Source organism: Crocodylus siamensis, chromosome 3 (assembly GCF_052110815.1).
Source record: "Crocodylus siamensis isolate JL-2025a chromosome 3, ASM5211081v1, whole genome shotgun sequence".
NCBI lineage: Eukaryota > Metazoa > Chordata > Crocodylia > Crocodylidae > Crocodylus > Crocodylus siamensis.
The window spans coordinates 130,410,170-130,431,309 of record NC_143397.1 but is presented as its reverse complement, the minus strand read 5'-3'; the positions used below and the strand labels follow the sequence as shown (position 1 = coordinate 130,431,309).

Here is a 21,140-nt window from a genome sequence, read left to right as displayed (position 1 = left end):
AACTGTTCTTTTTCTTCTGTGGTGCTACTTAACAAAATGATAAGCATTGCTAGGAATGATTTTAATTCCCATAAAAAAATTTCCATTTTCTCCCCCCTCGCCCCCTTAATAGTTCCCTATCATAATAGCCCCTAATTCTTCATGAACTTTAATTCTCAGTGATTCAGTAAGGTGAGTAGTTCATTAATTAAACTTTGTGGGCATGTCCACACATGCAAGCACGTGCTCTTGCAGCAGCTCAAATAGAAGCGGCACAGATTTGAGTCAGGGCTTTTTGCCTCAGTGCATGTGCCCAGACATGCACTTTGGTGTGGGGCAAATTGTGCCCCTTGGGGCAAAATAACGCTGCCCAGCTCCTCCTGGATCTGCAGCCAGGGGGAGCTAAAGCCCAGGGAGAGCACCTGTGCTGGCCCCAGCTGTATAAAAACCTGCCCTGGCCAGCAGCTTGGGCATGGGCAACTGGGGGGGGCACAGCCAGGGGGAGGGGTGGGGATGGGATTCCTCTGGCTGTGCCTGTGTCTCTCCCATGGAAGCCCCCATGGCTGCCCTGTTCGGCCCCATCCCCCGCCTGGCCCCAGCCTACTCCTGGCACTTAAACCTCCCCCCCAAAAAACACCCCTGAATTCACCGGCTCCAGCAGTGGGGATCAGGGCCTCTGAGGTCTTGTGGCAGAGCCCCCCCATACAGCGTGGGGCAGTGGGAGGTGGGGGCAGTGGGTATCCCCCCCCCGTTTGGCACCTGTCTTATGGTGCGGGTGCAGTATGGCTAGACAGGGCACTGTGCACTGTCTGGGAGCTGGGACAGCTCCACCTGTCAGTTGGAGCCCAGCACTGCTCAGCCCCAGTGGCCCCAGCTCCCAAAGAGCATGTATCTGAGCCATGTTGCACCTGCGCCATGGGGCAGCTGCCATGCAGGTGCTGGGTGGTGGTGGGGGCGATCCCTGCTGCCCCTAGGCTGGGGCCAGGTGGGGGAAGGGGCTGGGCAGGGGAGCCAAGGAGGCTTCTCCCACAGCTCCTCTGGCTGTGCTTGGCATGGGCTGTGTTAAACAGACTTGGCTGCTGGTGCTGGCTCCAGCCGGCAGTGGTAGCATGCTGTCATCCCACATGCAGATCTGGAGGCCCACACCCTCCAGGAGGGCTGCGGGTCTGTGCCAGACTCCGGCCCCCAGATCTGTGCATGGGATGACAGCAGGCTGCTATCCCTCCCCCAGAGCACTGGGATTAAAAGGGACCTCATGGACAGATTGCAGACACTGGCCAGCTACAGATGTCAATATCGGAGCACTCCTTCCACCCCTCTTTCCTCTCCCTCTTCTTAGTTTCTGTTTCCCTGCAAGCCCAGCCTCAAAACATCCAAAACATTTCAGATGGTTTGGTTTCATTTTAGAGGTTTTTCAGAGCCTTCCTCAGATTCGGTGTTTTGGGCACTGAAACGGGCTGAAACACCACTGAAATGAAACGATTGCCAGCGGAGCTAGAGCCTGGGGCTAGCACAGGTGCTGTATAAAAACCTGCTCTGGCCAGCAGCTCAGGTATGGGCAACTGGTGTCTCCCAAGTCTGGGGGTCACCAGTGGGGCATGAGCGGGGAGTGGGGAGCTCAGTGACCAGCCAGCAATTGGTGGGGGGGTGGGAGGGAGTCCCAGCAGCATGGAGCCAACTTCAGGGGGGGCATGAGCGCTTTCCGTGTCCCCTACCAGCCGAAGCACTCACTCTCAGAGGAGGCACATGCCCCCATCCTTCCGTACACATCTCCGACATCAGGGCTACTTGCCCTCAGGAGCTTCTGGACATGTTAACTGGAAAATACAAATAGACAGGAGCTTCTGGGGCCTGGGCAATTGGTATTTGGGGACACTACCCCTTACGCCAAATGGACTGCTGAAGTAGCATCCAAAATTCATTTTAAAATACCCCCAAATCCATGTTCTTCCACAACTAGAACATAAGAGAGAGAGAGAGAGATCAAATGAGCAGTGTTTTATTGCTGTATTTAAAATGTTAAAACAATTTGGAAGCCTACCAGTGTCTCTATCATCTTAACAAAATAAATCCTAAATATCTGTATGTTTTGATGTTTGCTTTTGGTTTCCTTATCACAAGGGATCCAGATTTTTCCATTTCCCATGGAAACGCAGAGAAAAGCATGGATTTCCCATTTTAATCAGAGAAACCCACAGATTTCTCACTTTTGCAAAGAGCTCTGTAGGCTGGCTGAGTTCCAGCCTGCAAGAGCTGATTGCAGAAAGGGCAGGAAACCCCCAGCCCTGTCCAGAGGGGGAGGGAGAGGGGGAACGGCAGGGCCTGAGGCTCTGTCAGCCATGGCTTGGCTCAGGCTCAGGCTCACTCTTTCCTCCTGGAGCTTGTGCAATAAATGGGACTTGCAGGGGGGCTGGAGGCCGCCTCTGGCAGGGCTGACGGGTTGTGGGTCATGACTGGGGCACCAGCAGGGGCAGGGGGAGCTATCCCTGCATATAATATGGTGGGTCTGTGATGTGGGGATGAGGGGTTTGCAGGGGGGAGGAGTGAGGGTGGTTGTGGAGGCATGTGGGGGGACGTGGTAGGTGTGGGGGGACTGTGTGGGAGGGGACTGTATAGGAAGGGTGGGTCCCCTGCCTCCCACAGGATATGGATTGCCCTGCCTACAGGGTCCCAGCCCTCCCCAGGTCCCAGGGCTCTCTCCCACCCCCCACTGGCTCCCCTACTCATCTCCAGCACCCCCTCATTCTTCTACTCGTCGCCAGCCTCCTGCTCGTTCCCCTGCTCAGATGAGCTTTGGGAGGCTGGAGATGAGTAGGGGAACAAGCAGGAAGCTGGAAAGGATTTGGCGATTCCCCTGCTCAGCTCCAGCCTCCTGATTGGTCCCCTGCTCAGCTCCTCTCCCCCACCCCCAAATCACTCCCCCGCCTGGCTCCAGCATCCTGCACCACCCACAGCTTACCAGCAGCAGCAGGAGCAACTGGGGAGCTCAGGGCCTCATGGCACAGGCCACCCCACAGGGCAGTGGGCCTTGGCCCCAACCACTTGGAACCTGTGCTGCCACTGCTGCATGCATTATGCAAGTGCAGCATGGCTCAGCAGGGTGCTGCGCAGTGCCAGGGACTGTCTGGCAGCTTGGGGGAGTTTGAAACACTGCAAGAGGCACGTTCACACTTGTCTGGACCCTCCCTGTGTGTGTTTGACACCTGAAATGTAGCTTGTGGTTGAATACAGTGAAAATATTGGTAGAATCACAGTCTCTTCTTTATGTACACTGGTACCAGCCTTACTAATTTCTGTAGAGTTGCATCAGTGCAAGGCAATAATATGGCTCCTCCATGGAACCACTGCAGGATTTCATCCCAAATGAGTATATTTTGGGATCACGTCTTCATTATTTCATGTGTTTTATTGGGTGAAATATGGTATATAATGAGTCTATGGGGAGAGCTCTTGCAATGTAACAGTACCACTGCTTGGGGCTAGTTAGGCTTCATCTAGAGTATTCCTCCCATTCTTGTAAAAACATACCCATTTCCAATTTATTTTACGTAGTCAGTAGATATTTGTGTGTCACACTTGTTTTGTCACTAGCAACCTGTTTGTATCTGTTGGGCTTCAGAGATACAATTCAAGCATTTGCAGGTCCCCAGGTACATTGTGCTGGCAACTCTTGAAGTGTAGCTGGATGTGTTTTTGTCATACGTGCTTTGATCCGGCTCCCACTTAAGTCAGATAATGTTGCCATTTATTTCCATTGGAGTAGAATCAAGTTCCCTCAGTCATTGCTAGTATAAATTTCTATCCTTCCAAGCATAAAGTTATCTGGATATCTTGACTTTCAGTGTGCCAGAGCCAAAGGCCTCATGTTGTATCCAGTCAGGAGGGGAAAACACGGTTCTGATGAGAAATGGTTCTGGAATATCTAATACATCAGCAAAACAATACTACCTGAGACAAGCAAGGTATTTTCCTGGTAAGGGGAAGAATGTTTATATCATACAGGTTTGTAAAGTGTCTGTAAGTGATAGCATGTCTTTAGTTTAGATAATATTACTTTTCATCAATTAAGCCAGGGCTGTTAAACTGGCAGCCTGTAGGTCACATCCAGTCCCTGAGAGGCTAACCCATGGCCCCTGGGCTTCTAGTCTAGCACTGCTCCCTCCCTCAATCTCCTGCTGCTGTTGTTTGGGTCTCCAGGCTCCCCTTCCACCCTCCAGTTGTAGGGGAGCTGTAGCTGCAGCCCACAGGGATGAGGGAAATAAGTTTCGCAGGATCTGGTGTGATGCAGCGAGGGTTGCCTGCCACTGTAGTAGAGGGGGAGAGAGCGCAGCAGCACTCGGGTGTTCCAGGGAAAGTGTCATGCAGAAGTTGGATAGGTCTGAACTAAACTAAGTTTTCAGAGTTGGATTCTAACACCATTCCAGTTCTTTGGGCATGCAGTGCTGAGAAACCCCAGAGATGAGCCAGGCTGAATGGAGGAGGGGAGCTCCTAGCACCATTTGCGTGCTGTGGCAGTTCACTCCATGCACCTGCTTGTGATCACCAGTGTCCAAACCTGATGACAGACCCAAATAAGCACAGACATTTCATCTTCATCTTTTCTTGCCAATGGACAATCTGTTAACTAGTCCATTTTCTTCAAATCCCCTCATCTATAAATTGTGACCAAGTTTAAAGAAATTAGAAGTCTCTAGAAACTGTTGATATCTAGTCAGGTTGACGCTGAATGCTGACAGTTTCTTGAGTATTGATCTCACAATGGCTTCTGAAATAACCACTATTATCTTTCCTCTGTAGAGAGCCATTGACAGTCTCAGTTAGCGTGGAGTCACAGTATCCTCACTGACCTGCACCACTCCCTCTAATTCATAGGCTGCCTCTCAAAATCACCCTTGTACCAATTTAATCTCAGAGAATGATTTTTGCTTTATCTGGGATTCAGATGTGACGACAACTTAGTATTTGTCCCCTGAAATCACTGTTTTGCTCCCACTTAAGTCTAGAAAAAGCTCAATTTAATGCTGGAAATTTTCTTCTGACAATTAACATGAAAATTCTTTAGCTTTTTAAATTGTCATGAGGAAGAATAGAAAGGGAAAATATTTATATATAAGCAGTTATTTTAAATTACTCTATTATAATCATCACCATCATCTCCTTGATGTCACACTATCTCTTCCTCACTACTCCAGTGTGTTAAAACAGGAACTATGACTGTATTAAGACTGTTATTGCAATCCATACACATGCGCGCGCGCATACGCGCACACATACGCACACACATACATACTTAGTTGCCCTGAAAAGGAGTTCTTGGTTACCAGACAAGTCATTCAGTCATACACTTTGGACAACATATACTTTCTGTCTTCCTAATGAATTTGCCTCTTGGGGGACAAAGGTGAATCAGTTTCTTAATATCAGGCAGCAACTTCAAGACTCAGGTTTTTTACAAAATGATTCTTTGCTTACAAATAACTAAGATATGAAGCACTCTTCATTTCTTAGCTTTTCCAACCACTTTTCTAAAGATTCTGTTGTTCACAGCCATATTGTTGATATGAAGAATTTATCCCTTCATTCAAAGGGTAGTTGATTGCATCATGTAAGAAAATATTAGCACCACCTCAGGGTTATTTTTTAAATACTATTTAGCACTATTCATACTATTTGACCAGAATAGTTGGAGATGCTTCCTCTGGCATCTCTAAACCAATAATCGTGGGTGCCACAAAAGGTATTGAATTAGGCAATAGATCATTCTAGAGATATTCAGTTCAATGCTCTCACTGTATAGCAACCACTTCTTTTGCTGTCAGAGACGGGATGCTGGTCTACATGAAATGCTGGTCTGACCTAGTATGGTACTTTGTATGTTCTTAATATTTTTTCTAGTCCTACACTCTGGACATCCATGCATTTATTGTATTAACTTTTGTGCAAATAAATCAGGAGCTGCTTTCATGATGTTTAATCTTATCTAACTCTTTCTGTGTACCCATCATGCTGAACTAACTGGGACTTCCCCATTCTAGTTTTAAATTTTTCCTTTGAAGAAATACCTGTTTAGCCTTCCTAGGGATGAAAAATAATATTTGATGTACCACCTTGCTGGGTGTAACTTTACTTAACAGTGTTATACTTCATCAAGGTATTGCTGTGCTTGGTAGCATATAATTTAACTACATATATTACTAATAATCACTTGATTTCCATAAAAACATCTCTCATTTCTGATCCTTTGACTTTCACTCAGTTTATGTAGTAGCCCATATTAATTATGTTAGCACATTCTTACTGTATTGTATACAAGGATAAGATCTATGTAGTCTGTGTAGCTATTACATATCATAACACTGGTGAACACTTGATCGTTACAGTTCTCTATATGCTGGACTTCTTCAGGGTTTGCTTATGTAACCTGATCAGAGCAGTTGACATTGCTCTTTAATTTACAGTAAAACAAGTTTCAGTTATTTGTGATTCATTTTAAAGGTTAAACATGTTTAACATTCTGTAAAGGAGTGTTCGAGTCTCTAGATGTTAACTGCTTTATAACCTATTCCTTGAAGCTGATATTCACTCTGTGTAAAATAATGTATTTTCTAAGGTGTAAACCCTAAGAACGTCTCCTTAGTATCCACCAATAAAGAAGGATCTCATGGAACCTGGAACAATCCATTACTTCCCAAACCACTAGGATCTATTGGAGGGGGTGTGTCTTTCAGCAGAAACAATGCAGGTAATTCATGAAGAGAGCAATTAAACATTAATCATAAGTACATTATGTTATGCTAATTCTTCTTACAATAAGTTAAGTTAGGTACAGTCTTCTGCTGTAGCAGTTTCACTCTATAATACCTGTACTCTTAAAATATACTTCTTTAGGAGGTAACTATTCTTCTTGAAAGGTGTAAAGAAATATACAAGCTAACTCTAATTATAAATCTCTGTCAGGAAAATCTTTGATTTTAATCCTCTCAGACCCATTAACTTACTGTTTTAATTCATGCAAGTACTTTGACCTCATTACAACTTGCCCAACCTGACCCTGGAATATTATGTAAAAGACCAGCTATCCTTGGATGCATGGAGGGAGATTATGGCTACAAGGTCCTATAATAAAAATAATGTATAACACTTAAACAGTGTTTTCTGCATAAGAATCTCCAGTACACTTCTCAAACATTAAGAGCCTCCTACCTTTACACAGAATGAATAGTGCCTAGTATTTGAGTTTTCCAGCTTTCTTCAGTAAAGGTGCTCATTGGATTAATGTATCTTTTGATTTGCCTGGGATTTCATAGCAAGTTAGTCAGGAGCAAAGATCAGAACCTCCTAACTGCTCATCTTTGTAATCCAGCTGTGGAAGGAGATCACAATAGGACAATCCTAAGACCGATTTCTCAGCTGGGGTAAGTCAGTGTAGCTCCATTGACTTAACAGAGCTATACTGATTTGATCAGCTAAACTTCAGGTCCTAAAATGTCTGTACTGTTCTTTAAGTGTAGTTTCTTGCACACATGAATTTGCTTGTCCTAATAGTGACCAGCCTGATTGTCTTGGCTTATGATGTCAGATAAGCTCATAGTTTTAGGTTATGACAACATGACATGAAATCAAGTAATTTTGTTTCGAGTGAACTACAAAAAGATGTACTACAGTATATAAAATGTAATGCTAACAAGTAAAATAGAATTCCAGCATGTCAGAGCAGACGCAGTTAATTGAGTCTGCTGGACAGTGGCAGTTGCCACACTCCAGCAGCCTCTTGTCCCCTGTATCAACATCCCCATGCTTAAAAATGGCATTGGGGTGCTTGAACTAAATAAAGCTCATTAAATGTTTGACAAGCTTTAGTTCAAGCACCCACACCACCATTTTTAAGTGCGGGGACACCAACGCAGGAGTTGTGGCAGCGCTTTAATTAGAGCAGCTCCAACAGCCGCTCTTATTAAAGTGCTACCCCCCCGCCCCTGAAGCACATGTATAAGTGCCCAGGGTACATCTTACACAAGCCATTAATGTGCAGCAATAAACTGCGGCGCAATAAGCCCTGGGGCATTGGGAGCATATTGAGCTGGGTTGCAGCAGTCCCGCCTGACAGGGGATCCAGGGGGGTCAGCATGCCAGCCCAGGGCTACGTTGACCAGTTTCAGTGTGCTGCAGAGGGGCTGGCTGGGTCACGAGGGTGCTTCAGTGTGGAGCTAGCTGGCAGGCAGCCTCTGCACTGAAGTACCGTCTTGCCCCAGCCAGCCAACTCATTGTCTACACATGTGCTGCTGGGCATGAAAAAGCTCTGCAGGAGGTTAGGACCTGTAAATAGTACTTGTATTCACAAGTCCTACCCTGCTGCAATATATTAGTTTTGCTACTCCTAACAGGGACGCATGTGTAGGCAGTAATGTGTTTACTGCACAGTTAATTGGTCAACTGCACGGTAAATTTCATGTAGATGTGCCCACAGTGAAATTAAAAATCCCACTTCAGTGGAACAGTTTATTTCTGCTTAGTGCATCTGTAAAGGTATAAAGGAAAAAATTGTATTTCTTTTCGGTGTGTTTACTTTGGGTGTATCTACATATTCAATTAGTGTGAAGCAATAAACTCTGGAGCAGTTTAAGCTGGAGTAAACTGCTCCTAGGTGCAGTGCCTACACATGCACCCTGGACAGCAGCAGTTTGAGCTGGGGCAGAGCAGGGCCCCAGCTGGCTGGGCTGACTGGGAGTAATTTACGCCCACAGTCACCACCTACAAATGGATTTAATCTACACGTGCATCTATACATGTGTTTCCCTGACATTACTATCTTATGGCAGAGTTAATTAGTTTACTGCACCCTAATACCGGTGCATGTTTGGATGGCGACACTTTACTGTGCAGCTAATCTACTTTGCAGTAAAGTGCATGTCTAGATACACTGTTTGTGTGTCTGATAGCACCTGATAGTTATTTCCACTCTTTCCTCTTTATAGTTTGTACGTTTCCTACAAGTTGTGTGTTGGTCTGTCACACAACAGCAATGGAGAGAAAAATATTTAAGCAAGATGGAATAAAATAGGATTGTTAAGCACTTACGCTGGTGGGCAGAGAAGGGTGAGGGAGAAGGGGACAAGGCAAACAGAAACAGCAGCTATACTTGGGTTTTCAAGCTGTCTTGGTGTAAAACTGCTGTTGTCCTTTTATAGTTTAGTCCTTTTATCAGTTAAGCTTCTCACTTTGAATTTTTTTTCTCCCTCAGTGGGCACATCTACATGTTCGTTAATGCACCATAGTAACTGCACATTAAGTTTAGTACTTGGGTAACCAAGTACTAAATCAGTGCGTAGTAATTTGCGCTATTGTGCAGTAATGCTGGAGCATGAGTTTTTAGTGATGTTTACTGTGCAGTAGCCTGACACTACTGAGCAGTAGTGTATTAGCATGGTTTTTGCCCAGCACACTACTGCACAGTGTTATTAGGCTATTGTGCAGTTAGTGTCTTGTAAATGTGCCCAGTATGACCCTAATACAGGAACTAACTGTTCAATAATTATGAAACACACTCTTCAGACAGAATGACAGGTTTAGGTCCAGTCAGCCCTGCAGCTGATATTATACAGCACAGTCTTGCTATAACAAATCTCCAAGGAAGTAGGGAAAAGTTTATTAACTGGAGGTGTCTGCTGTAATACTGTTAGTTACTTCACTGCATCATAAATGAAAAACAGTTTTGTAGCTGGGATTGCTAAAAGCAGGGGTTTGCTATAAGCAGTGTTTGCAATAGTGAAGTTTACTATATTTCCTGTGAGCATTTTGATAGTAAATTACATTCTTCTTCCCCTAATTAAAAAACTGATAGTAAGTTAAGTTAGCAGCATTTGTTACTTTAGCAAACCTATTATATCAGTAAGGATACTGTTCATTCACTCTGACTTGCTTTGCTTTCAGATACTTTCCCTGTTTCTAAGTCACCTAAACAGTTCTTCATCTCACTGTTCTAAAAGGCCTGTCTTTTCACCCTTTTCTTTCATCTCCCTTCTCTACAGAAGAAAACATAATTAAACCAATTGAAAAGCTATCATGCAAAGAAAGGTTGAATGAAAAATTAGAGGAGCCAAAAGGTAACTTAGCAATTGTAGCCTGGATTAGTTTATTCTTTGCAGGTTCCATGTTTTGCTGTTGTACGTTTTGTGATCTTACCTTTCTTATTGCAGTTGCTGTTGTACAGAGGATTCCAAACAATAATAGAATTTTGTTTGAGTTGCAATTCCTCTTATTCCACATAGGGTCCAATCCTGTTCTTCCTGTCCTTATGAGCATAAGGGATCCAGACTGCAATAAGATCATTTTGATTCTGCTTTCCAGGGACTGAGAGGGTGAAAAGAAACAAGCACAGGGTTTGTTTGCCACTGAATGGTGCTGCACAAAATTTTCTAGTGGCAGGTGGAAGTAGGAATATAGGTGGGACTAGTCAGTCAATGACTCTTTACTTGGGCAGAGAGCAGAGTGAATTTCACCTATAACTAGGGGTCTACTCAATTCGTGATTTCGTGGAACCCTGGCACCTTAGTTGAAAATCACTGCTGTAGTGTTTCAGACTGGAAAAACTGAACCATATCTTTGCATCCTTATCAAGCCAAAGTAAGCAAGCTTGGTTACTATCCTATCCCATTAAACTCAAGAACAGAAACTGACTAGAGTCCGTCACTCTAGTGTAATGGTGTGGAGAAGTGCCTACCTAGGTGTCCTGCTTCACACAAGCAGTCTACACAAGACACTAACTGCACAGTATCGTCACATGGTAGGAAGCATGATGCAGTGCTTCTGCACAGTACATCACTACTTCTCAGTCAGCATCATGAAAAAGCCGTTCGACTGTGCTGCTACACAGTAACTCCAGTTACTGCACAGTCCTTTAGTACTCACTGCCAGTATCACAGAAACTGTCAATTCTTTCGTCTATCCCACAGTACCTGACATAACAAGTGCATATAACCTATCATTTATAATAAAAGCAATTTGCAGTAGTTCACGTTCTGGGATTAATCCATTGCTTGCTTCAAATACTTCAATGGCTATGTCCTACATGAGGAACAAGGCATGCATTGCGAGTGGTATGAGCTATACCCTGCTGCACACTTCCATTTGTTGATACTGTGACAGAGTCAACAGCTTCCTGATCACCAGCTACTAGACCACCAGTGAGCCTGGAGGCCTGATGTGCATCGTAGTGAGCACCACCCTCTGTATATGGCAGTGGTCAGAGGTAAGGGAATGAACTTTCTGTTTGTTCATCTTTTCAATATATTTCTAGGTTTAGTTTTCTGTATTTTGATTTGAAGCAGAACTAATGTTTTATTTCTTCTTTGTGTTTCCCTTTAGCTTCCAGCAGCAGGAATGGCTCATGTTCAGCAAAAGACCATTTCTCCGCACCTCGCCATGTGATCCAGTCAGTTTCTCTTATCCGTTCCCCTCGGTCTACTGCCAGAGAACCACCAGAGGACTTATCAGAAAACTAGGGGCAGGAGGCAGTCAAATGGGTGGCTGACCATTCTGAAGAGGTAGGTGACTTTTTCAAGGGATATAGAAGATGCAGTATGGAGGCAGTCTTGCTGTGGATCTGTTAATGAATTACCTTGTCATATTCTCTCTTTCAGAACTCAGAGTTATGGGAAATGCTACTAAGCTGTCAGCTAGCAAATGGTGACCAACCCTATCAAGGTGCAATCCAGCATGGAAGGTGCATCCCTTCCAATCCAGCATGGATTTTTTTGCACTAACCAACAGCTGATTTTGTTCTTAATTTTCAGGCAAATCCCTAAAAGGGAGGAAGCAAATATAAGAAAAAACCCAGAAGAGTTATTTTTCTCAATGTTCTATTAAAGCTGGTTTTTTCCTCTAGACTTCTTAGTCATTCTTTACTGTTCTGTTGATATAAGATGGAGAATCAGGGAAGCCAAGTACTGTCTCATCTGCTTTCAGGCCTGCTCCAGATGGAGGTTTGAGGCTAGAATACCTGAGGTTGGCTCAGTGCTACCTTTGCTGAGGTTCCCATGCAGGAAGATGTGGGCAGGCTCAGCAGAGCTGAAGCCAGTCAAGACTGATCTGGGGTGCATGCAGCCAGGTTTACAGCCAATAGATCCAACACTTCAAACTGTAACATGATTGGGGGAAGGAGAGGAAAAGGAACATTCTGGGATTGCATTGGGAGGACCAGTTTCACTGTAGCAGAGACAATGCCACACACGCAATCTGTCCTAATGCAGCACTAGAGGAGGCTGACATGGTGGAGGCCACACAGTGGTTAATCATGCTTAGAGCTGGAACAGTCCAAATGATGTACCAAATGTCCGTGCTGGTTTGATGTGTTGATACATGGTGTCTTGTATATATGTTAAGGACTCTGAATGGCAGTTAATTGGATTTTTCAACCATAGACAGAGCTGTAGAGAAAGGCCTGAACTGAAACTGGATACAATGACTAGAGCTTGACAGAGTATGTATTATAGCCAGCCTTATAGCTAGCAGTTAATACTGCACTGGGCAAAATCAGAAACCTCAACTCTCGAACTTCCAAACATTGAGGAAATTTGGGTCTACGTGTAATTTGTGGCTTAAGATCAACTCTGCTTTGGATTTATAAGGATAAACTTTCAATATTTTATAATTTCCAAACTAGCTTTTAGAATAAAAATGAGTTAAAAGCCTTGGTGAGCAACAGTTAAACTACTGAAAGGGCAGCATGGCACTGTGGAAGGAGAATGGTTTAAAAACATGAGCGGAATCCTAGTACTACAGAAGTATTAAAGACTTCAGCAAGACCAGAACTCACTTTCTCTCTTTCCCTACTCCAGTCAGTCATTCTAACCCTTTCACAAACCCCCATTCATTACCATGCAATCCTGTGTTAATTTATGTCACCTACACATCATTAAGTCTAGTGTATGCAGATGTCAAAAAAGCTCTAGACAAGCAGTTTTATTCTGACTTTAGACAACTGGGGCCAGATCTTGAGAAGAGTGTAGTTCCCATTCAGGCAGCTAAATGAGAGTCAGGGTTTAAAAAGTGTTCAGCACCAAGCAGTTGCCATTGAGGCAGAGCTGAGCGCCTTCAAAACTGTGGCGCCTTGTTTTAATTCCTGAATGAGAGGTGAGCTTGTTTGAGAACTTAGTCATTGTGGGTTATTTAGTAAAGCGACCAAAACGCTGGCTTGCATCCATAGATGCTTCTCAAGCAAATCCCGGGACATCATTCTCCCCTTGTACTCAGCCTTGGTGAGGCCACAGCTGGAGTACTGCGTCCAGTTTTGGGCTCCACAATTCAAAAAGGATGTGGAGAAGCTTGAGAGAGTCCAGAGGAGAGCCACACGCATGATCAGAGGTCAGGAAAACAGATCTTACGATGACAGGCTGAGAGCCATGGGACTCTTTAGCCTGGAAAAGCGTAGGCTCAGGGGTGATCTGATGGCCACCTATAAGTTTATCAAGGGTGACCACCAGGATCTGGGGGAACGTTTGTTCACCAGAGCGCCCCCAGGGATGACGAGGTCGAACGGTCACAAACTCCTGCAAGACTGTTTCAGGCTGGACATAAGGAAAAATTTCTTTACTGTCCGAGCCCCCAAGGTCTGGAACGGTCTGCCATCGGAGGTGGTTCAAGCACCTACATTGAACACCTTCAAGAGTAAATTGGATGCTTATCTTGCTGGGATCCTATGACCTCAGCTGACTTCCTGCCCTTTGGGCAGGGGGCTGGACTCGATGATCTCCCGAGGTCCCTTCCACCCCTAATGTCTATGAAATCTATGAAATCTATGCACCCAAGTGCTTCTGGAGATCTGGTCTTTATTGTCCCCAGCTACATCTCAATACCCCACAGTCCCTGAACCACTAACCATCAAAAGAAAAAACAGACCAAATATTATGCAACAACTGTTGTTTGGTGTCTGTTAATTCATCTTAAACTTCAAACAACACTGTTTCCCAAACAGTGGCGGATTAAGATTTATTGGGGACCTGGGCAAAAAGAAAATTGGAGGCCCCCAACACCCCACTATAAACATGAATGTATCAAAAAGCATTTAAAAAATAGACCCATTAAATGTTTACACATTGCATTAATAAATAAAGCACAGCATGCAATATTAAAATTAACTACTCAATTCTGCCACACAAAATTGAATAAAACTGCCTTTGGAAAATGACTTGGATGTGTGGGATTGTTGTAAATGCATAATAATATGAAAGGAACGATAGTTTAGTGGTCATGTAGACTCTTGTTTGACTATTTTTTTTAAATACATGTTTTACATTGTACCTACACTACAGTAAACTACTACAAGAAAAATACAGGCCATACGGATAGCCTTGAGTATAAGCCTAAGAATACCAATAGCAATTCTTGCAATTAAAATAAAGCAGTAGGCCTGCACGGTACATCTCAATGGGGTTTTAAAAATCATTCCTGAAACATTAAAAATGTGCTAAACTTCATATACTTAAAAATTGTTTCTTATTACCCATTACACCTGTTTTAATGTAATTAAATTATAATTATGTAACCAAAATGTGAAAAAACACAAACGTATAAAGTCTCATGAGAATGTGTCTTACCTTTTAAATGATCGTGCTTGCAAATCCTGTGGGGAGAGGGCGCTGGGCTGAGATTCTGGAGACTGTCTCCAGCCTCTCCTGGCCTTGTGACTGGGCAGTTCTGGTTTGGGTCCCAGGGGAGGTGCCAGGCAAGACCTGCTGGCAGTTCCCTTCATCCGTGCAGCTGTTTGGGGAACTCTGGCCTAGGGGAAGGACTTGCTGTGGTGAGGCCAAGGCTCTTCCTTCCCCAGAGAGCTGGGTCCTGGGAGCAGAGCCACAGAGAGAGTTCAGCTGAGGCCTGCACTGGGGCTGTGGGAGCCCGGCTCTGCAACTAACAAGCCTTCTGGCAGGGCCCTGAGAAAGATGGCACTGAGTAGGGAAGGCGCTTGCGCATGGCCTAGAAGCTTCTGTGTGCTCCGGTCAGTTGTAAGGGCCCCCAGAGCAACATGGGGGCTGCCCACCTGGCAGACGCTGGTCTCACTTCACTGTCCCCATCTAGCACCAGCTCCCGGGACAAGCACCCTACTCACCTCCCCTAGTGTTAGAGATTTTTCCCAGGGGGCCCCATGCCTGATGCACTAATCTATCCCTGTCCCCAAACTCTTTTAAAAGATGAAAAATCAAGCCCTTTAAAAAGCTTTCTGTCTAAAGGTAAGATTTTCCTTTGCTAAGGTTGATTTAAATTCCTACCTTGAGGTCTGAGTTTAATCCAGATACTGATGATGTCTCCCTGCCGTTCTTTCTTTGCTTCTACTAAATTGTAGTATAAGGGGTATTGTATGTATGTTTGGAAAAGCAATGCTAGTGTGGAAAGTAAAGAAGCAAATGCATACATTTCCTGAACAAATACACATCAATATCTTATCAAGCCAAATGGTACTTAGCAGGTATGTTGTACAAACATAATTATGTCTTGAAATAACTGCAAAATGCAGTTGAAACTGCACATGTCAACAAGAAATCTTGGCTTTGTAGGTGCTACTTACAGTCCATCTGGAGGATATATCCCTTCCTTTCAGAAAAAAGAAGTTGGATCAGCAGGACAAAGGATACAGCTAGCCCCTCTGGGTGCATCAGCATCAAGTAAGAAATGTCTTGATAGTTCTGTAATGGACAGCACCATAAACCGAGAATAATGTTCGGTTTTCAAATATGGCATTTTAAGAGTTATTTTAAGAGTTATTTTTCCCTGTATGTTGAAATGTTCGGACAGATCCTTGTTTAGGATAAATAAACTGACACAGCATAATGGCATAGGTCTTCAACCAGGGACCTATTAAAATCCCCAACAAGGTCAGAAGCATGGTTAGCAGCAATAAATTCCAATTTATATTCAGCTTCTGTTTTAAAGTAATCAAATGACAAGGTTTCCAATACTATTGCACTTAATTTTATTTAAAAATTACTTTGCTAGGCAAGCTGTTTTAACTAGTCCCCATATAAGATGGTTGGTCACTGTATTTTCATCTTTGTGAGTAATTAGCCATGTAAATCCTTAGACTTTGAAAAAAGAACATACTTTTGGATGAGTGAAATATTATAAAGCATAGTAGCTTTGTAAGCACAAAATGCCAAAGCTGCTAGGCTTTCTTATTTTATCTTACAGAAAATAAAAGCCAGTGACTAACTCTGAGTATAGTTGATGATTGTGCTGAAGCATGTGACAGGAACCATTATATTTCATCATACAATATTTTTAAAACATGTGTTGTATGCAAGTCTTCCCTTTTGTCCTGTGTAATAGACCTCATATTCAGGGCATCTTATTACCAGCCAGATGCTGACAAATTGGAAGGAGCTGAGCAAAAATCAACCTGAATGTTCAGGAGGCAGAAGTAACAGGCTTGTGAGGAATGATTTAGCTCCTAATGAAATTAACAGAAAGACCTTAATTATCTCAGTGGAAGCTGGCTCAGGATCTGTGAACTAAGTATGAATCATTTAATTAAAGGAGCTGTAGCTGATAGTCAAAAGTCTTCCTGTGCCTAGCATCCCATAGGAGTTTCTGTAGCCAATGGGACACAGGGAAGTAAGGCAGCTACCATCACATCTGGGTGCATTTGATTTCCCATTCATAGCTGGGTCAACTAGGCACAGCCTTTGGCACAAGTGTAAAGCAGGCTGAAACTCATGCCTCTGGACCTGTAATGAGATGCCTGAACTGCGTTGACCCCGTACCCCATAGGCAGATAATACCGGACCGCAAAACCCCACCAACTGGCAAGTTATGTTGCTGCTTAGCATTAAGCGTGCTTTACTAAGTAACTGTTGCAGATGGCCTGTTACCAAACCTGGATATAAGGGACATGGGAATGGCTTTTTAGAGAGACAGAGAGCATAGGGTACAGGATGATCAGTCCTGAGGTAGAAGTCTTACAGACTGACTTCTGGTACCAGGGTTGAGCTAAACTTAATTATCTTATTGATAATTTCTTTATTAATAAAGCCAAACAACAAGAGTAAGTTTTGATTTGCTATAGAAGATGAACAGGATTCAAAAAGTCTGCTACCAGGAGCACATAACTTTCAAATATGCTGAGTCTGTTATGAGCATCAAGAATAGAAAGGAGTCATTTATGGTGATACAAGGGGACATTGTTAGAAGTCATAGAATGAAATTAATCAATGAAAAATGTGTTTTAAATATGAAGAAAAATGATGCTGAGGTCAGTTAGGATATGGAATAGTCTCCTTGAAGAGGTAGGAGAATCCCTCTGCTACAGCTATTTCAAGTAAAACTGAAAACAGTTGCAAGAGACTGTTCTTACTTGGCAGGGCAATGATAATGAACAGGATGCCCCAACAGTTTTCCTCACTCACTTCTCTAATAGCATGCTAATACACACTTTCATGTAGTCCATTGCTTTCTTACAATGTGGAGTTCTGTTCTTGCTTCCTTTTGTTTTCTGAAATAAGTTGAGCACTCATTTGTTTTCCTTTTTTTTTCCTGCCTATCAGATCTTTCTACTGTCAGTGACCCTAAAAAAGGTAAAGAAAAACTAGCCCATCACCACAAAGATGTTCAGAAGAAATATTTCTCAGGGAAATATTTTAAGGGTGCATCTTCCAAAAAATCCAGATTACTTGAAAGCAAAAGAGGCAAAGAATCCCTAAGGGTGGGTGAAGGTTTGAGTTCTGAACTGAATCACTTCTTGGTGGATGGGGCATGGGAGTATGCCTGCCTCCCTGATCTCAGAATATGCATATGAAGAACCAGCCCCCTACCTGTGCTCTCAAAGTTCATGTTTTCACACCAACTAAGACAATTAGTTGTAAACACAATATAGACACACATATATACACTGTACAAATCCAGCCTTGAACCAGATTTCTACCTGAAAGCATTGTAGCAAGGACCATGGCAAAACAAATCCTTGGCAGGGGAAACTTATCAGTAAACTACTTCCACTTGTTGAGATACAGAAACTACTGCACAGTTCAGTTAATCTGCGGCTATACAGATCCTGTAAATCAGCGTTTCACGTTGAAGCAGTGAAGCCTCACACAGTTGAGAAAGGAAGAGAACTATTAGCATAATTCATTTCCACAAAAGTGTTATAAACTTTCAATTTTCTTGCTTTCCGAACTGGCAGATTAACACCTAATCACTTCTTTGCTTCTGCCTTCCTTGTTGGTTTCTTTTAGATTATTCTTGGAAAACAAAAGCTGCCTGTGCTCAGTTACGAGGACCTACTTACACTCCAGCAGCAAAAAACATGAGCATCTTAACCCGCCCTCCCCCAGTTCAGCCAGTGCATGGCAGAACAGACTGGACAGCTAAGTATGGAGGACATCGATAGAAGCATTACTTGCTGTGCTTGTGGCTTTCCATCTTTCCACCATGGAATGCTAGGAATGCTCCTCTGCCCTTTGCTTTCTGAAGACTATGCAAAAATAGAACAAAAAAGGACTTCTTTATGAGCTGTAGAAAACGTAAAGCATTTTGTATAGAAATATTGTTTAACACATCGGCTATTAAGGTTCGATTTTATAAAATATTGTACAAAGCATCTTGCCAAAACTGCTGAGTATTTAAAACAATTAATAAAAGGTATGTTGCACTAGTGGGGGCAGGGAGAGCCCTTTCTGTAGACCTATTTCTATCCTGCATATTCCTAAAAGAACTTGACTTTAGAGTAATTTCTTCTGGGAGTAATCCTGCATGGGTGATCTGTGCTTTCATGTAGGTAAGCAGCAAGTGATAAGCTGAGATGTAGCAACACTAGGCTACCAATGTTGCTTTCTTGTGCAGTTTCAATGCTCAAGGCAAACAGGCACTGTTCAGAGCAGAAGCCAATGCTATACTGCTAGTTCAACAACAGTTCCTAGAATCAAGCTGTACGTGTTTAGTGATTATTTAAGGCTGGACTGTGCAAACCTGTTTGAACACTTACTCCTACAAATATAGCCATTGTTGGGACCACTTCTACCAACATAAGCAAAGGCTGCATATTCTAGACTAAAACAGTGAAGGGTAGTAATAGCAGTTCTGCAAAATAGCTTACCAAGTACTAATCGTTAGTCACAGGGCCAAGTTTAGTAAGATTTGATAGATTCTGTTCTCCTATAATCTATGTCCACAGTGAACCTAGTCTGCCCTGGGGAACTCACAGTGACATTACTGGGAGTCAAAGCCACTGCAACATGGCACATTGGCAAAAGGCTTGGCTATCTCCTATTAGCTGTATGATTACAGTTTTTGTGATTACCAAGAAGAGGTAATAAAGTTGAACTACAGAAATCCCCACTGCATACAAAAATCCATTAAAAAAAACCCAACAACCTGTAAAACCCAGGAAACAAGCCAAAGAAAAGCAATATAAACACACTTCTTTTGGAGTATAGATAAGGAACCACCTTCTGGTCTTTAACATGAACACAGGCTCCATTGATGCCAATACAAGTCACATAATATCCCAGCATGTATGAACTGTACTTTAATATGCTTTGTTCCTCCTTTATGTTTTAATAAATTGAAGCACCTCACCCCTTCCAATGAATTTTCTCAGAATTCCAGTCTGGGAAACGTGCTGTTAAAACCTGCAGTTAGAGCAGACGTTGTAGACCTGATAGCTACATTAAACTTGCCACTTTAAAAGTACACGGTGACTATGTACTATATCTTATTTAGAGGTATAAAGCTCTTAGATGGATCCATGTGGTTTAAAAGGCGGGGTGGGAGTATTTGGTATGATTTGTTTTTGTGTAAGATATTTAGATTTGTGTGGTAGACATATTCTACCACAATCCAGTAGCTATGCAATTTAAAGGAGCTTGATTTTACCAAGAATCAAGTATTTTGGCAAGGTCATAAGGTCTATATTGAATGCAGCTCTTAATATAACAATGTCATATAGATTTTAATTAAGCTCCATTTATTAAGTGACTTTTCTATTTTTTCAGTTCCCCACAGCACCTTCCTTCTATTATTTAAAAGCAGGGGTTTTATAGGGTATCAGTAGTGACTTATTAGACAGAGACTCAGATTTTGCAAAAGAGGCTCATTCATGACTGCAATGTGAATTGAAAGGCACTTCATAATAAAAGATCACTTCTCAGGACAATAAGATGCTGCTGATTTAACAGTCTTTTCCTTTAAAATAGTCCGGTCAAAGAACTATTTAATGGTAAATAGCTTGTGTACTGTATAACTCACTAGGAAGTCACTTGGGAAAGAAATTCCAGAAAACTAAAATAGTTGTTATGTTGTAAACATGAATATATGCCATCTGTTACTCTATTTAGAGTAAGGACAAGTATCTAGCCAGAGCTGACTTTTGATCACTTATAACCCAAACATGACCATCTGTTTTTGCAATGCTTACAGGCCTGATGCAGTGTATTTAGTCAGAAGAGGTTAAACTATACTGTTATCTAGTTCATTAGATTTTTTTTTAACATTTACTGAATTTAAAAACTCTAAAAGCAGCTCTCAGTAGTTTAAAAACAATCTGAAGAGTTTAGAAAAAGCCCAGTATTTCTTCCACTTGCTTTGGGTAGCTGCTGCTTCTCCAGGACACAAGAGGTCATTACAGAAGTTAGTAAAACTCTCTGAGATAAAAATATATATATTTTTCCCCTTCTGTGGGACAACTGGGATGTTTAATACAAGTAACATTTAACAAAAATCCTTGGAACAAATTTTAGAAGGCAGGCCAGAATAAGCCCCATCTGACTGAGGTCTTGTTTTCCCTGGATTCTAATTACACACAACTGTAGTTAATGGCTCATTAAGGAGTTAGAACCAGTTACTATCTGAAAACTGCCTTACCTCACCAGCCTGTTTTTTTGCAGACACATATGTGTCTTTGTATTTTACTTCTACAGCAGTAATGTAAAGAGGCAGGGCATCTGCCCAGTATATTTAGGTTTATTAACCCTTTAGGGGTAGATCCACTGAAAAACCTAGGTGCCTCCAGCACCCAGCTGGCCCCTGAAGTGGAATCCAGAACATAGAGCACCCTGTACAGCGCATGGGGAATCCAGCATCTCAGAAAGGCAATCCAAAACCCCCCACAAACCTAGAGCTAGCCAATAGGAAGCATTGAACCCAGTTGTGTCTCTGAAATCCCTACTCCCAACTTCAAA

The 21,140-nt window shown here is 42.9% G+C and overlaps 1 protein-coding gene across 7 annotated transcripts in view; it reads left to right on the top strand.

Annotated features, from left to right (window-relative positions):
- The window catches only part of MAK (male germ cell associated kinase), a 52,069-nt gene that overhangs the window by 23,344 nt on the left and 7,585 nt on the right, over positions 1–21,140 (top strand). For 3 of the 7 annotated variants that reach the window (XM_090039187.1, XM_090039186.1, XM_090039190.1), the window contains 4 exons: positions 3,822–3,952; positions 6,590–6,721; positions 15,528–15,635; positions 17,511–18,182. In XM_090039187.1, coding sequence (XP_089895313.1) covers positions 3,822–3,952; positions 6,590–6,721; positions 15,528–15,635; positions 17,511–17,761 — 622 coding nt within the window. In that variant the 3' untranslated portion in view covers positions 17,762–18,182. The other 4 variants (XM_090039192.1, XM_090039189.1, XM_090039188.1 and 1 more) reach the window with 4 other exon arrangements.